Source organism: Pseudonaja textilis, chromosome 1, assembly GCF_049901715.1.
Source record: "Pseudonaja textilis isolate UNSWEBS1 chromosome 1, rPseTex1.2, whole genome shotgun sequence".
Classification (NCBI taxonomy): Eukaryota; Metazoa; Chordata; class Lepidosauria; order Squamata; family Elapidae; genus Pseudonaja; species Pseudonaja textilis.
Window position 1 is genome coordinate 38,498,747 of NC_141990.1, and position 17,314 is coordinate 38,516,060.

A 17,314-nucleotide genomic window follows, 5' to 3' on the forward strand; every position below is an offset into this window, starting at 1 on the left:
GTATTTTCAGCTTGCTCACTGTGCATTCAACAGTAGAAATAAAGTCAGATGTTTCCTCTTCAATCAAAATCTTTTGACAAAACAATGGTGATGCATCAAATCATTACTGGCATATAAATGTAACTCTGCAAAATGCAAACTTACCTCTGTGAGGGCCTTTTTGACAGCACTCCAGTGAGAGTCTGTTCTGCAGACAGTACAAACGTAAGAAAAAAGTACAATCATATGCTTATGGGAAATATATAGACAAGCAAATTAGTATTCAAAACAGTCTGTTTTATAAGTCCAATCCAAAAGGCTCAATATGGTATCAAAACCTTAAACAGCTTGGACCCAGAACCCTTGAAGGAGGACCTAATCATATACAGGTTTATTCCACACATTTAGATCTTCACTAAGACTCTTTTTGTAAGTCCCACCATGAATACATTTAAAACCAAGAACTAATTCCTTTTTAATGGTAGGTCCCATATTATAGGCAACTTTAGGAATAAGATTGAAGCTATGTTTTTTGGATAGTTTTTTTAATTTCTTACACATTGCATATAAAGTTGCTTACAAACTGATTAAGTTCTCAAAATATACCAATTGATGATGTATGTCTGCATTAAAGCCTGCAGCCTACCTTTTCAGGATATCGGCTCCACCTGCTGTTTCATCTGCCACTTCAATGTCCTCCTCTGTTTCCTCCTCACTTGGCTCTTCTTCTTCCTTGTCTTTTGCCTGGCACAAGAAGTACACTGATCAGCCAAACTGCATCTTTATTTTTGTAATGGAAGGGATGTTTTGACAATATGAGGCAGAGTAATAGCCTATCACAAGCCTTATATTCTGCATTGAAAATAATAATACTCCATCATAAGCAGAAGTTTCTAATGGACAAAGTGGGAAGAAGTACTTTTCACAAGTTTCCCACATGTCTAAAGCCCATCACACTACTTTCAAAACTGTTTAGAGTCTCTGATAAATCAGTAATAGATAACTGGTTGCTGCCTGATAACCTAACTAAATAAATTTTTCACCTTCATCATCACTATTTCCTTTTGTATCTAAAGAAGTAAATGAATCACTTGTCCACTCAAAAATTAACATTCAGATGGCAGTGCCCTAGTATCACTTGTAAAAATCTGTATCTATTACTGTGTGGTGATAATTGTTGATTTAGAACTGATAAGATGGTGTTTATTTATTTAATTTAGCCTAAGGTTCTTAGAATAGTGCTTAGGCTATAAATATTTCTATAAATAATTACTATAGGTGAACAATTCATGCAATTTCCAGAAAATGTTTGTAAAAGGACTGGTTCCAGCGATACCAGCACTGTCTTTCTTCCTTATAGGCATGTACAATCAACAGTTAAGACTCAAATATAGGCAAGTTTTATTTCTATAAAAAATATAGGCTTTACCACAGGCTATGAAAAAATGTTTTACTTTTATAAGTGCAATGGTATCAGTCTGCCATCTTACAAAAGAGCACAGGTATCAACAATAATTAAAACAGTTAAAACTGAGTAGAAAGGAAAAATGCATACCAACCATAAGATAGGTTTTAGGCACAAGGCCTTTCTCCCCTTTTAAATTTTTAGCCAGCCACCAACCATCAGGCTTTTTCTCAATGATAAGAAGAACTTCTTCTTTCTTCAATAATGAACACAGAGAAAGTAAAAGTGGGTAAGTATATTAACACTGAAAATGTTTGAGTATTCCAATACAATGTGCAGTATATATGATGTATGTTTTAATGTAGGTTTAGCATCAAATGTGATTATTCTTCTTATTTTAGCAACCAATGCAAAATGTTACTGAAGATGCCAGACAGAGACAAAAACCAGAGACTGGTTTTTCAGATATTGTAAAGGAACAGAAAATCAAAAAGTTAATTTGAAATCTAAAAATGTATGTTCCGTTCAGATTGATACAAATTATTTTTTAAAAAATGAACATTTCAAGTGAACATTGGTAGATTTATATCACTGCACCTATACAAATCTTTTGTTCCACTTGGCCCCTCTGCTGCAATCTAAAACATACTTTAGACAATTCCTACAACTCAGGTCAAAGTTATATAGGTAATGATGGGTTAGTCTCAAGTCTCATGGCACATTAAATGGTATGGGGCACAGATCACAACAAAGAAGACAGGGAGTAAAGGCAAACAAGTGGAACTAGTGGACTCAAGAAATGATAGGTTTTACTTGCTTTAAATGTCAAATCCCCTTCCTGCTGTGCAGCAAAATCTCCAAGTGCGATGAATTCTGTATTAAGTGAAGCATCTAGTTTACTTTCATCATCATCTTCATCATCCTCATCGTCCTCGCTATCTTGCTCTTCTTCTTCTTCATCATCATTCTGGGTACTTTGTCCTTCTTCCTCATTTTCGGTCTCTTCATTTTTCTGCTGTTCCTCTGGGCTGCCTTTCTTTTTCAAATTCCTAACAACAAAAAACAAAAACAGGACTAACTGGTATTTTGAAGATCACTTATTTTAATCAGTCCTTGGTTTGACTAAACCATGTAGCTTAAACTGGCAGTACACATATACAGGAAATAATAAATGCTTCTGAATATTTAGGAAAAAAACCCAAGTTGTATTTTGAATGTCCAAAATAAAACTGATTTATTAAACATAATTTTATCTTATTCTTTTTTTAAAATTCTGAATGCATTATGAAGATCATTAAAAATATAGTTTAAAAATATAATATTTAAAACAAAAAAAAAATTAATGTAATATTTTTAAAGTGTATACATCAAAAATAAAACATTTAGAAAATAAACTAAATGAAGCCAGCATTCCAAAAGCCAGCATATCTTTTCCCTATTCCTGAAAACTATAACATCTGGCATTAAATGAGGTTAGGCAGCTTCCACAAAATGGAAGCAGATATCAAAAAGATATGCACAGTGCATTTTGAATGTATTTAAATTTCTATACCATCATATATCTTAATTTTATGTTATAGGAAAGAAGATATCTATATTTGAAATGCATGCTGTATTTGCTTTCAATCTTGGTAAGAAACATTTATACTGGTTCTGAAACATGTCTATACTTAAATTTAAGCAAACTTATAATAGTTGGTTATAACAAAAACTTAAATCTCTTAAATCTACCTACATACTAGAGTCTTTGACTACATTGTCCTGGTTAAGGACTGCAGCAAGTTTTTCCAGTTGCTGAGAAAGCTCAAACAATTGTTTTTCTTCTTCTTCTTTTCTCTGATTATAATTTCCTACTGGTGCAGGCTCATCTGACTGTAAGATAAAAACACAAACATCAGAATATTGAGAAAATCCATATGTATACCGGTATTAACATTTACCAAGTTTTATCATCTTAGTTTATATTTATAGCTTGTCATTTCTCTGGAAGCTCAAAGTAATACATACATGAAATTTCCCCTTTATTTTAGTCTTAGAGCACCAAACCAATGAGATAGAAGGATCAAAAATACCCATGTGAGAGCCACAGTCAGGAGAGGAATTAAACTTGAATTTTTCCAGTGTTAACCTCTGCGTGATACTGGCTTCCAAGTCACATTTAGAAAAGATGTGCTAGTAAGGGGACTGGAGGCTAAAACATACAATGAATGGTTGCAGGAACTGGGCTTGGCTAGTCTAGTAAAGAAAAGGACCAGGGGAGACATGATAGAGGTATTCCAATATTTGAGGGGCTGCCACAGGGAGGAAGGGGTCAAGTTATTTTCTAAAGTGCCTGTAGGCCAGAAAAGGAATAATGGATGGAAACTGAACAAGGAGAGATTCAACTTGGAAATAAGGGGAAACTTTCTGACAGTGAGAACAATCAACCAATGGAAAACCTTGCCCTTGGAAGTTGTGGGAGCACCATCGCTTGAGACTTTCAAGAAGATATGGACTGCCATTTGTCAGAAATGGTGTAGGCTTGGGTGGGGAGTTTGGACTAGATGACCTACAAGGTCCCTTCCAACTCTGATTATCTGTTATCTGTTACATGGAAATATTCACATGGTTCTTTATGCTAAAAAAGAATACATTCGTTTTTGTGTAGATTATTAGTATTATTTCTATTTAAAAAATGGATTTAATTTAGAATGACAGAATTTCAGAAAGCTATATACGCTAGAACCTGGAAAAAAATAGCTTCTAATTTCGATACTACTTTAGCAAACAATATCTCGATATCTTCACTCTCTTATTTTTGGACAAGCATTCTGCCTCTTTTCAAAAAGATATTCAATGCTGTGATGTCTACAAAGATCAAAATCATGAAAGCCATGGTATTCCCTGTAATATTTTATAGAAGCAAAAGCTGGACTTTGAAGAAGGGTAGAACGTTTTCAATTTTGGTGTTGAAGAAGACACCTAAAATTCTCTGGACAGCCAAAAAAATCAAACAAATAGATAATTGAACAAATCAACTCAGTTCTCACTTGAGGCACAATCAGGCTCAAATTAACCAACTTTGTACACATTATTTGAAGACCTAGCTCACTACAAAAGTCTCTAATGCTGAAAAAGATGAAATGAAAGAGAAGATGACCAGCACCAAGATGGATAGATTCAGTTACAGTGGCACTGAGTGCATTATTGGGAGACTTGAAGAACAGGTTAGAGGTAGATTGCCATGAAGAAAGTATATGTGTGGTTAGAGGGAGTAAAAAATCATTTGTTGTACATAATCAACCAATCAACTATAGCCCTAAATATTTACTTTCTTTAAGTTCTGAAGAGTTAAGGTATTTTCATCCACAGATTTCTTCAGCTCCAAACATCTATAAACAGAAAAAAGTCCACATTTTATATGCTGTCTACCAATCATCAAATATGCTGACCCTAAAATATTACAAATACTGTGCTTAAACAAGTTAATGATCCCAAAGTGAGTAGGTATGTTAATAGCATACTGCCATAATCAGAAAAAAATTGTATGTACATATCCCTAGAGAAGGAATAATATTGATGCTGAATGCTATTAAAGCCTGTTACATTTACCTAGTTGAAGAATAATTAAATGCTTCAGTTTCTCATTCTCCTGCAAGATCTCCTGCAGAGCAACAAAAATCTACTTAACCAAAGTAGAGAAATCAAAGGCGAAGCAAAACCACTAGGTGCATTCTGGCTGCTATCATTTTTGCAAAGAATACTATAGTTCTTTGGTTTTGATCTTATATAGAAAAAATCACTCTTAAATAAAAAATATCCCTCTGGAAACATGTACTGTAGATAAATACTAACAAGTGTGTATGGGGGGAGGGGGCATTTCAGTGTTGGGATTCAAAAAAATTTACTACCGATTTTGTGGGCGTGGCTTGGTGAGTGTGGCTTGGCTTGGTGGGTGTGGCTTAATGGGTATGACAGGAGAAGGAAATCTCCATTCCCTCCCCACTCCAGGGGAAGGATACTATAAAATCCCTATTCCCTCCCCACCCCATTAACCTGCTTTCCAGCTCAGTTTTCCTGTGCAGGGCAACAAAAGACCCAGTCAATCAACTGGGACTCGGGAGGCAGAAAAGAGATGGGGGCAGGGCCAGTCAGAGGTGGTATTTGCTGGTTCTCTGAACTACTCAAAATTTTCACTACTGGTTCTCCAGAACTGATCAGAACCTGCTGAATATCACCTCTGGAGCATTTACTTTACGGTTATCATTCTGAAATATAAGCCACCTGAATTCTTTGGAGTAACTAGCATACAAATTCATGAACAAACAATCCTGAATATTTTGTAAATTGGCCTTGAATCTACTTTCATAGTGAAAGCAATATAAAATGTTTTAAAAATTCATGATAAAATATAGCAGTTAAAGTGGACCAACTCACCTCAGAAAGAATGGTATGTACTGAATGCTAAATATAATGCATTTGAATGTGAAAAATCATTACATTAAATGCTCCACATTACTCCACTGATACTCCACTAAAGAACAGTTCCAAATATTTATATTCATGAATATTCTTCTTCAATTTGTTATTTTATTTGATTGTGTGCTGTAATGAGGAGACTAGACAAATAATATTGCATCACCTCTCATCTTTGAAATAAAATACTCATAGAAATAAGTCTTATTTTTTATCAGTTTTCTTCTAAATAAAGTTTTAGTTTCAACTATTTTTAAATCACCTGTTTAATTTCTTTACATTTTAAGTGCTAAAATGTTACATTTGCTTCTATCAAAAGATTACTGTACCTCTCATTAAGGCTTTTCTTTTTTTCAGAATCCAGAGCCTTCACTGTTTTGCTTTCTTGAAGCAAAGTTTCCACCTGAAATATTTTATAATTAAGACATAATTTGTTGAATAAAAGCAGTCACACAGCCTCATATATTTAAGACTTGTATCTATATTGTATATATGGATAAATAACAAGACTCCAAAACAAGTTTCCCATATTCTCTAATATTCACACATATACACATTATCCGCCCAATATTAATAATATTCACCAGTCCAATTACACTCAACTTCCCCTTTTATTACAAACAAGTAACTTCAAAGTAGGGAAATTCACTAAGTTTACAAATCTATACTATACATACATCTAAATCCCATTAAGTTCTGTGTACATGTAAATTTTATTATAGTGCGCTCTGTAGGACCTTACTACTTTAATCAGTCTGGACCACTTGTTCTACTTTATGTGAGATTTAACTGTTGCACTAAGTTAAAGTTAACTAGGATGTCTATATATGTGTAAGAAATACAATATAGAGAAATGCTTATTCTGATATATCATACATATATATTTATCACATTGTCTGCACTCAGAAAAGGAGTATAAAATATAAAGTATAGCTCAGAGTTGCCTTGAACTGCAAAATGCACGATATAAATTTAACAAATAATAAAATAATAAACAAAAATGTAATAATATGTAAATCTAATGTCCATCAGCCATACCTTTTGATCCTTGTAAACCATCAAGCCTATTTTGCTCAACCATCAAGTCTCATTTTCTTAATCATTTAAGAACATTGGAACCTTTACTTTCTGTGTTCACTATGTTTCATTTTGTAAACACAAATTCAGTACTGTATATTTTTAAAATAAAAGATAGACATAATCCTATTAGCTTCTTTTTTGCAAAGATTCATTCCAGGCCAAAGACTGTCAGTATTTGCATATCTTAACATTTCTCCATTTTTCTTTATTTTGTGAACATTCTACTAAGGCTTATAGATTAATCTACTTGCTCTAGTTTTCTGGCATATATAAAGTATAGAGCGCCTTTTTGAGGGGGCAGTTTAGAAATATGAAATGTGTGTGTTATCATTTATTCAATTTTCCCTATTGAACACAAGTTCAATATAAAATTTATTTCATCTATTAGATTAGCTTTCTCACTGTTGCTGACAGTTTTGTTGAGAATGTCATTGGGAGAATTGCTTGTCTCTAACAACTTTATTTTACCAAATAACTCTTACTAAAATGCTTATTTGCAACTGTGTTATTCTATAATAAGAGTAGGATTACAATCTAATCGTTCAATCGAGACTGTAACATTTTGGATTCTTACTCGCTGGGGCGTGCATATACATCTCCCCCCCCCCCACTTTAAGATGCACGCGCATCTTCTAAATACTTAAGCCATAAACTTCAGACTAGTCTGTACGGGTTCACATAATTCAACAATGAAAACGGAGGCATCACATTTGGGGAGCCACGTCAGGTTTGTACTGAAACAAGATCATACGTGAACTCCACTTACTGAGGTTTGGGGGGGATTTTTTTTCAGGCAAGGGTCACAACAGTTGAGTAGCATTGGAAATTTGTTCTTTGCAACCCCAGCTGGCTCTCTCTCTGAAGAAGAAAGCGCCAAAAGATACTTTACCTGTTCCCGGAGCTCTCGGCCCCGACGCAAAGCGCTCTGCAGTGGGCCCCTTCGGCTCCGACGGCCGGTCATTTGTGTAGACATTGCCAAAGTTGCTTTGAGCAGAGAGCAGCCACCACTGTCGCTAAGGAGACCAATGTTGCGGCGCTTAACTAAAACGTCATCGATCGGCGTTCCAAAGACCCAAAGCATGATATAGGAGAGAATCGCGCTAACAGCTTTACGCGTCTCCGCAGGTAGCAAAGCCGAAGGAGTGGAATAAAGGGAACAGCTGAGTGGGAATTCCCAATTTAGATTTGCTCCAGTAACAAAAGGAATAGGCGATAAAATAGGCGATAAAATAATTTATCATAATTCGATGATTTTAAGAATTCTTACAGCCCCCTCCGATGACGCCGAGAATATGGGAAATATGAAAATGGGAGTTTACGGTCGGTTTTGTTAAATATATGCCTGGTACATCAGCCTATATAATCCTCCCTCCTCCAATTTTATTCCCCAAGTCTCCTAGAATCTATTCTAGAGTAAACTTGAACCTGATTCTCTGGAATTCTAACCCAGCATTAATTCAAAACCCAGGTCGTCTATGAGACACTTGGGCAGGATAAACAGCAATTACATATCCGATAAATGTATACCCCAGCTTTTTACTTGAAAGCTCAAGGTACCCAACAATAAATTGAAATTAAAAAGAAAGTTTTAACTACTATATATAATCTTGATAAAATGAACAATAAAAATTAACTATCATTGTTTCAACCTTGGGCACAAATGATTCACTAAACAATATATAAAGAGATTATCTTTTTGCTTGTACTCATTCAATTGGGTTGGATTTTTACCTTATTTAAAAAAAATACCATTAATAAGAAACATTTCAGTAAGAGTTAATTGGTACATTGACTCTCATGGCTGCACTAGAAAATCAGTCAAAGAATTCATCGTGACTGCATCTCAACCCCCATTCATAAATACCATTTCTAGTCATTTGTTTCTTTATACAGTTGATTAGGCAGATTGTTTCTTACAAAATATCAAACCAAAATAAATAGTTCAGATTTAAAATCACATTCAATATAGGTTTTAGTTTACACATTGCTCTAGGCTTAAATATGATTTATTAAATAAGCTAAATGTACCTTGATATATTGTAAGCCCAAACAAAACAAACCACATTAAGGTTTAGCATGTTTTGTGAATCAGGCCAGTAAATTTAGGACTAACCTTTAATGTTTATAAGTTGGTCATTACATATTAGGATATAAAATAAGCATGGTTATCTTCATTTTCACAGCCAAAATAAAGAACTTTTTTAAAAAAACTAACACAGAATATATTGCATTGCACTTGTTTATTTTCTATTTAAACTTTGTTAAGAAGATCCAATTCATAAAACATCCTTATTTGTCCAAGTAGGGAATGTTACGCTGTTCATATAGACACGTTTCATCAGACAGATGACTTATTTCTTCAGATGTCAAACTTTTTTGTAAATACCAGTCCCATGAAATGAGATGGCAATTTCATAGATGTCTCCAAACCAAGTTTATGCATGAAGATTTTTTAAAGAAGTCCATTAATATCCATCAAATATGGAAACTTGATTGTAGTTCTTTTTGAGGGTTCTATTTGCATTCAGCTATTGATAGGTGAAAAAAAATGAAATTCAGTTCCATATAACCTTTAAAGTTTTCTCAAAATATAAAACAAAATACAAGTTAAAATATATAGTAAAGGATATAATTTTAGTATTTGAGAACAGCATTAAAGAAATCGGACACAGACCCATGAACCAATAAGTACAACTGTCAACTGAAATTTGATTTATATTGCCGCCTATTCGCCCATGGCGACTCAAGGTGGCTTACACAATGTAAAATTTTTAAAATAAAAATAAAAACAATGTTGCAGCAACCCTGATAAAATGTCTATATATATGGTAAAGTATTTAAACTGAGAAATCCCTAAATTTAAAAATCAGCATATTTTTAATAAAAAACTAACAAAAAATAAGTAAATTAAAAATAGGCCTGCAATAAGTTCAGCTGCTCTGAAAAAAACTGTATGATTGTAATCCAGTAAACAAGGTCGAAAAGATAACCCCAAAGTAATTTCAACCACTTTTGAAAATAACATGTATTTCCAGACTGTTAAATTATTGCAAAATGAATAGTTTGTGGTAACTATTCTACCTTCCCAAAAGTCTCCTAGAAGCATTCAATAAGCAAAAATGATACAGAAATTGGTCTTCTCTGCCTAAAATAATATTGGCCAAGGTGTCCTCAGAATCTGCGACTAGTATTAAAACACAAAAACCCTTCAAGGAAAATTCAAACATTAATTAAGGCTTTGTGCCTGTGTTTTGATACAAATGATCATAACGTGATTTGGTCTTTTTTTTTTTTAAAGTAAAACACAGCAAAAATTAAGCGCAAAATTATTTGGCCTATTTCTCTCGATACCAGCTTTAAAATGCAGGGGTCACCGCTTGAACGTTTAATTGCCCCAGCTTCGGGTTGGCATAAAAGACCGGTGCCAGTCAACGTGACCCCCTCCCGGTCACCATTCTTGGGCTACTGCGGCGGCTTTCTCACCGCTTCATGCGAGTTCCAACTTATTCTGAGTGGCTGCAAGTTGGTCCTGCAGCCGTCGCTTCCGCCACTTGAGGTAATACCTCCGCGCTCTGTTCGCCTGCCATCCCACCACCACTCCCGAAGCGAAGGCTAGTAACACCGCTAGCTTGACCGAGCGATCCGACAAGGGCTCCGAGCTCAGCGCCATTGCCATTCGCCTTTCAGCCTGGTATGGCGCCCACTAGGGGACAATCTGCTTTTATCGCGTTCTCGCGCCGGCGTAAAAATGGAGCGAAGAATGTTTTTGGCGCAGCATCTAGTGGTCGCGGCTGTTAGGCTGCAGTAATCCCTGACGCGGGCAATTGTTATCGAAATCGGTGAGGTTTCCCTTTGAGTAAGCGAAATTACACGTACTGTATACAGTAACACGTCGCTTTAGATCGGTGTCTTTCAAAATTGGCAACTAAAGATGTGTGGACTTCAACTCCCAGAGTTCTCCAATTAGCATGCTGGGTAATGAATTCTGGGACTTGAAGTCCACACATCTTAATCTTGTTAAGTTTAAACAGCACTAAATTAAATATAGCATGCTTGCTTCAGCATATTGTAGTTTGAGATGTGATTCCAATTAGTGATTTATAAACCACAGTTTGATAAAGGATAGGCATTGCTGTTTGGTGCCAACTAAAAGTTCTCTGTCTGATCCCTCTTTTTTTTTTTCAAATAACTATTACATTACAAATCAGTTGGTTGTAAAACGAAGTACCAGCCTCTAGGCTATTTATTTATAAAAATATTTTTAAATCTATAGAGATTCCTCTGTGATGATAGAAAAAACCTGGAGGCCAGTTGGAGCATTTGGGACTGTCTGTGGCAGCTATCTTGTGAATAAACAAGTCAATATATTGCAATTATATTATGAATATGCCCCCCCATGTACTTTCAAAACCCCAAGTGTTACCCATGATTCAAAACAGTTACTGCCTGACTCATCATTTTATGTGAATCCAGTATTTGGGAATGGAGTCTGTTAATCATAGTTAAATTGGATTTTGTTAATAATGACTTAGCACAATGCCTCAAACAAGAATTTGAAGACTGATCAAATGGGACAATTAAGTTTGTTGGAATTTATATCTGAGAAAATATGTACAGTTCTTCACTCCATAGCAAGAACGTATTGGTGTAAAAGTTGAGGTCAGCTTTCCTTGATTTCATGAACATGTTTATTTGCAAAAATATAGAAGTGGTCTCTGCTTTCTTTCAGAATATCTTTTAAACTGCCCAGTGTAACCTATGACCCTATTTTTCTCTGATACTTTCCCCACCACATATTAACTCAAACCTACCCAGCTTAGTGTCTGTCACAATCAGCTGCTTTCTTTTGAACTATGAACCTGATTGAGTATGTTTAAAATAACTGGAGTGAGTGTGAACTAAATTCAAACCTATGATGCTTAATGTCTAACAAGGTCAGCCCGGCACTGCTATCTTTTGAACTAGGAACCTGATTTAAACCCTGCTTGAGTATGTTTAACATAACTGCAGATCTGAAAACTATCCAAAAAATGATATTTTTTTTCAAAAGCAGATCTGAAAAGGTAGGGGGTTGGACTAGACCTACAAGATCCCTTCCAACTCTGTTAATCTGTTTAAACTGAGTCCAGATTGTGAGTCCTCACTGAGCTTAGAGACTAACCAACCATATTTTTCCTAATGTGTTGTGCAAATCCAATCCATATGGTTAGTTTCTGGTTCAATGTCACATGCAAACTCAGAAAATTAGTTTTATAATTTATTATGTAAGATATGGTTAAATAGGTCCTGTAACCACAACTGTTAAATTTTTCTAAGTTTTGGAGTACTAAGATACTTGGCCTCACCTTGCAATAATACTGTTTTTCTCCATACCACAAAAGATATAACTTAGCGAAATGCATTTTAAGAATAATTAATATTAATTTTTAGCCTTCAGTCCTATATTCTTAGATTTATTTATTTATTTGGTTTGTCAATTGCTTACAAGATAATAGGTATAAGTAAAACATAGTTATGAATACAGGGATACATATAAAAAAAAATAAAAAAATAAAAGAAACAATAGGACAGGGATGGTAGGCACGTTGGTGCGCTTATGCACGCCCCCTACAGACCTCTTAGGAAAGGGTTGAGGTCAATCGTAGACAGTCTAAGGTTAAAGTTTTGGGGGTTTGGGGGAAAAACAGAGTCAGGTAGAGTATTCCAGACATTGACCACTCTGTTGCTGAAATCGTATTTCCTGCAATCAAGTTTGGTGTGATTAACCTTAAGTTTATATCTATTGTTTGCTCTTGTATTGTTATGGTTGAAGCTGAAGTTTTGACAGGTGGGACATTGCAATGTATAATAGAATTTCAAGTCTGGTGGCATAAGGTATTCTGCAATGAGCAGAGGAGTGGAGAACTCTTCTTGTGAAATATTTCTGGACTTTCTCAACTATGTTAATATCAGATACGTAATGTGGGTTCTAGACTGATGAGCTGTATTCATATGATCAGTTGAATAAGATCAGGAATAATCTACAGCAGTGGTTCCTAAACTTTTTCATTCCACCGCCCCCTTGGTGCTACAAACTCATCCTCAATGCCCCCCACCCAGGGGTGGGATTCAAATTTTGTGGGCATGGCTTAATCTGAGGGTGTAGTTTGCTGGTCATGTGACTGGGTGGGCGTGGTTTGCTAGTCATGTGGCTGGGTGGGTGTGGCTTACTGGTCACATGACTGGGTGGGGGTGGTTTGGTGACTGTTAAACCAAATACAAGTGGTCCTCACTTAATGGCCAGCTGCTTAGCAAGTGTTCTAATTTATGACTGGCCTCCCTAGAACTACTTGACCTGTTTTTGTAGTTTTGACAGCCATGCACACACACACACACACACTCCCTTCTAACCCTGCTGGAGCTGGTCATTGGACTAGAATCGGCAAAGCATCTCTGATTAAATTCTAGTAGTGAATAGAATCTAATCAGAGATGCTTTGCCAATTCTTATGGTTTGTTTTATTTGTATCTCTTTATTTTATGTTGCCGAATTGCATTGACATGTGTGTCCCTTCTTGTGCACAGCCCAGGAGCTTTTGTGATTCTTTTTGTTTCTGTCCCTTTTCTCTTTCTCTTCTTCCTTCTCTCTTTCTCTCTCTCTCTCTTTCCCTCTCTCAGGCTCACCCCATTGTCTTCATGTACTGCTCCCTTCGGACTTGCTTGGGCAGGTGCCTCCGGTGGAAGGGGCTCAATGGGGTGATCCAGTGGGGCCTCACCCTGAACGCGGCAGCAGCGGGATGTTTGAAAAAGAGAGCAAAGCCACTCTGGTTTGCTCTCCTTTCCCAACGCTGAGTTCGGAGCAAGGCTCTGCAGGATCACTCCACTGAGCCCCTTGCACCAGAGTGTGCAAGTCAATGGGGTGATCCAGCGGGGCCTCGCCCAGAATGCCGCATCGGCAGGATGTTTGAAAAGGAGAGCAAAGCCACTCTGGTTTGCCCTCCTTTCCCAACGCTGTGTTCAGGGTAAGGCTCCGCAGGTTCACCCCATTGAGCCCCTTGCACCGGAGTGTGCAAGTCAGTGGGGTGATCCAGCGGGGCCTCGGCAGGGGGATTTTTTCTCACCCCTGAATTTTGCCCTGTAAGGGGCCCACCCCCAGTGCCCCCCTACCACTTCTTAGCGCCCCCCTGCCGGCCCCCTTGCCTCTTAGCACCCCCCTAGGGCATCCCACCGCCCCCCCAGGGGGCAGTACCACCCACTTTGGGAACCACTGATCTACAGTAATCAGGGAGGGGATTTACTGTCTTTAAATACAACTAAGTAAACATTTTGGTACTATTCCTATGTCTCTCCTGTGTTCTGGCCTCATGTGGATAAAATGCTTCCTCAGCATTCCTGAAGTTCTCCATGGAGAATTAACATTATACTCATTGCAATTCAAACTTCCTTTTTTGAGAAAGCCAAGTCCCATCAATGGCAAAGAAATAAAACAAAATAGGGAACTGCAGCCAAATACTAATCACAACCTCCAAAAACTGCCAACTCTGCAGCTATCTTGTGTAGCTAGGTCTTTGAGAATAGCCAACCACCTATATATGTAACCATATGTAAGGAAGCTATAAATGTATATGGATTTTTTTTTTTAAAGAGTAACAGTGCTGTTCTGAAATAATTTCTTGGGATAACATCCCAATGTCTCACATTTAAGAAAACTAAATGAGATTAGCAAAAGCAAACTCTAATATTTCTACCCCTGTATACATAAACACCAATTTTGCTGACTTGCTGTTGTTAGAGATGGCATTGGCATTAATAGGAAAATATTAAATAAGTTCTGGAAAATATAAAGGTAAATTCATAGCAGTTTGGGGAACCTTGAAACCTAAAGATCAGTAGTAAAAACTATTACTTCTCATAATGATAGAATTGTACAGTACTTGTTTATTCTTTGGCATATGAATTTAGGTTACTTTGCATTAGATTTTTTCATGTACCCGGATTGCTTGTGATGCACCACATTTGATCAAATGTTATTGTTTGCAAACAAAATAAATACTGGTTGTTTTTCTTCTTGTGTCTAGTTAATTTGAGCAGCTGTTGGACAATGAATATTTGGAAATTGTTATTTCTGTGACACTGCGTATTAAAATATAGCCTAGTTGCATAGTTTAAGATATTTGAAAAGAAGACTTCCTACGTTCTCTTCCCCAACTTCAAAGCTGGCTCTCTAATGCGTGTTCAGTGTAAATCTAAAACATGTTAGCCATATTAATGTAGCTCTACATGTATGAATTTGAGTGTAATTGGGAACTCAATGAGGAATTGAGAGGACAGAATAGCTATTTTTTCTAATAAACACAATCATGAGCTTACAAAAATTCGGAAGCGAAGTTAGTGTCAGATATTCCTGACAAAATAATGTCATTCAGATAACAAAGAAGTGGGAGCAACTAAACTGCAAAGACGGTCTATAGCAGGGTTGTATATGGGGGGGGGAGGGGAGGGGGTCCAAAAAAGTCAAGATGACAGCCTCATCCCCATGATCAAAGCCACACCCTTTTTCCTTTTAAAATAGAGGCAGGAGTTTAGTCAAGAAACACTGATTGCCCTCTTGATTTTTTTAATCTCCCTGCCAGATGTTGTTACCTTACAGAATTATCTTTGCTTTTCATATTTGTACATAGACATTGTAGGATAGAATATGTCTCAATTATCTCTTCACATGCACAACATAACATTCAAGCCTTTTGTTCTGATGCTATCCATGCTTTTCATAGTGCTGAATGCGGGTTCATTCTTGTGGGTAGATAAAAAGATGTACCTTTTTAAACATGGTGTTTTTCATCTTTACTTTTTATCTCTCTGCCTATCACTTCTTCAAAGAGAATACATTGGTAAATTGCTCTAAGTCTTTGCTGCAGCCTTGGAAAGAGAAACCAGGGTCACACCCATCAACTCTACTGAGAAGGCAGCTCTTTTACCAGAGGAATAGACTAAAGGAGAACCAGCAGCAAAGTGTTCAGCAACTTTTGACTCCTCTTCTTCTTTAAAGTATTCCCATCTGATTATTACAAGGAATTTGTACAAAGCCTTAGCTACTGAGTTTGTTTTATCTCTTGTTGTTTCCAATCCTTTTTCCTTTTCTGTCACATCGTTTAGATTAATCATATCAAATGACATAAAAGCAAAGACAGTCTTATTACAGGATTCTGCAAGCCTTTTAAAGAACCTTTTTATCTGAAGACTGAATTAAATGTAAAATAACCCTGATAACATTTTCACCCAAGCTGCCTAGATTTGCTTTTCAGTGTAAAATGAACAGCATATACATTTAATAAATAAATTCTCCCTGATAGCTACTTCCTAGTTGATGATATTCTCTTACTTTTTTTTTGAAAATAGCAAAATTGATTTCTGACAATTGCCTTTCAATGCATACTATTTGTGAGTTGATGCAAGAATATTTTCCTTTAAATGGTAGGATGTTCAAACTAGGAAATAAATTATTCATATTTGAATAATTAACATTCATTTTTAAAAGACCTCATATAGAGCCGCTGGGGAGTGGTAAGCACAACCACGTACAGTATTACAGGATACACAAACTGAGAACGTTGCTATAATGCAGCATCTAGCTTGTTAAAACAAATATATGCATACATTCCCAGTAACTAGTAGTCATCCCTTTATCCTGCAACCGATTTCTGCACTTGTTCTCAGGCAGTCTTTTATGCCATTAATGGCATCATATTAAGTAGAAATTCAATAGATAATGCTAAATCCCTTTCACATCTATGGAAAGAGAAATTCCAAACCCTGCATTTCAATCATGATTAGTTCTTAGATACAAGGAAAACGTAGTAATTTGGAAAGAAATACCGAAAGCTGTCGTCATTGATCAGCATAATTCATGCTAGATATTGTAATTCCTCTTTCCAGCCCTTTTAAAATAGAAGAAATCAGAAATGTAAGTGTGGCCTTTTGCCAAGTATGCCTGTGCATCACTTAATACACAATATAACTTGTTTGTCCATGGTTTAATTCTAATGCAAACACACTCATGATTTGTAACTATTTATGCTACTTACTACCATATAAACATAGATTACATTAGTTTATTCAAACAATTCTTTTAAATCATGATTTAATGCAGTAAGCAAAACAAACAGGCTAAATAGCTAAAATGGGGAAAATATTGCCTGCAAAATTGGTCCGTTGCTTTTCAAGAAGTATGTCAGTAGGCAAACCACTAACTATCCCGCAGAAGCCACAACATTATCACAATAATGATACAAATTTGTGTGATGGTATAGCAACAAGTCACTATCTCTACTGAGAACACTGATGCTCATCCCACATTTGGGATCAGAATGAATGAATTGACCTCTTGAATTCATCCAACAGAACTATCCTGTAAAGG

The 17,314-nt window shown here is 36.1% G+C and overlaps 2 protein-coding genes across 3 annotated transcripts in view; both read right to left on the minus strand.

The window, feature by feature from the left end:
• Positions 1–8,056, minus strand: part of NPHP1 (nephrocystin 1) — a 32,530-nt gene extending 24,474 nt beyond the window's left edge. The window contains exons 1-8 of one of the 2 annotated variants that reach the window (XM_087931516.1): positions 7,809–8,056; positions 6,169–6,242; positions 4,695–4,755; positions 3,120–3,256; positions 2,202–2,433; positions 1,539–1,640; positions 626–723; positions 145–187 (exon numbers count right to left, since the gene is read on the minus strand). In XM_087931516.1, coding sequence (XP_087787642.1) covers positions 145–187; positions 626–723; positions 1,539–1,640; positions 2,202–2,433; positions 3,120–3,256; positions 4,695–4,755; positions 6,169–6,242; positions 7,809–8,000 — 939 coding nt within the window. In that variant the 5' untranslated portion in view covers positions 8,001–8,056. Of the gene's footprint in view, positions 1–144; positions 188–625; positions 724–1,538; positions 1,641–2,197; positions 2,434–3,119; positions 3,257–4,694; positions 4,756–6,168; positions 6,243–7,808 lie in introns of both variants that reach the window. The other variant, XM_087931513.1, reaches the window with a different exon arrangement.
• A 1,088-nt stretch (positions 8,057–9,144) lies between these two features.
• MTLN (mitoregulin) lies at positions 9,145–10,629 on the minus strand. The gene is made up of 2 exons (XM_087931527.1): positions 10,403–10,629; positions 9,145–9,447 (listed from the first exon to the last, which is right to left on the minus strand). The coding sequence occupies exon 1, from the start codon at positions 10,593–10,595 to the stop codon at positions 10,407–10,409; it is 189 nt and encodes a 62-aa protein (XP_087787653.1). The 5' UTR covers positions 10,596–10,629; the 3' UTR covers positions 9,145–9,447; positions 10,403–10,406.
• Between the last annotated feature and the right edge of the window lie 6,685 nt (positions 10,630–17,314).

Bases quoted from the DNA above. Each gene is read 5' to 3' on its own strand.
- MTLN (XM_087931527.1), bottom strand. From the start codon at position 10,595: ATGGCAATGGCGCTGAGCTCGGAGCCCTTGTCGGATCGCTCGGTCAAG.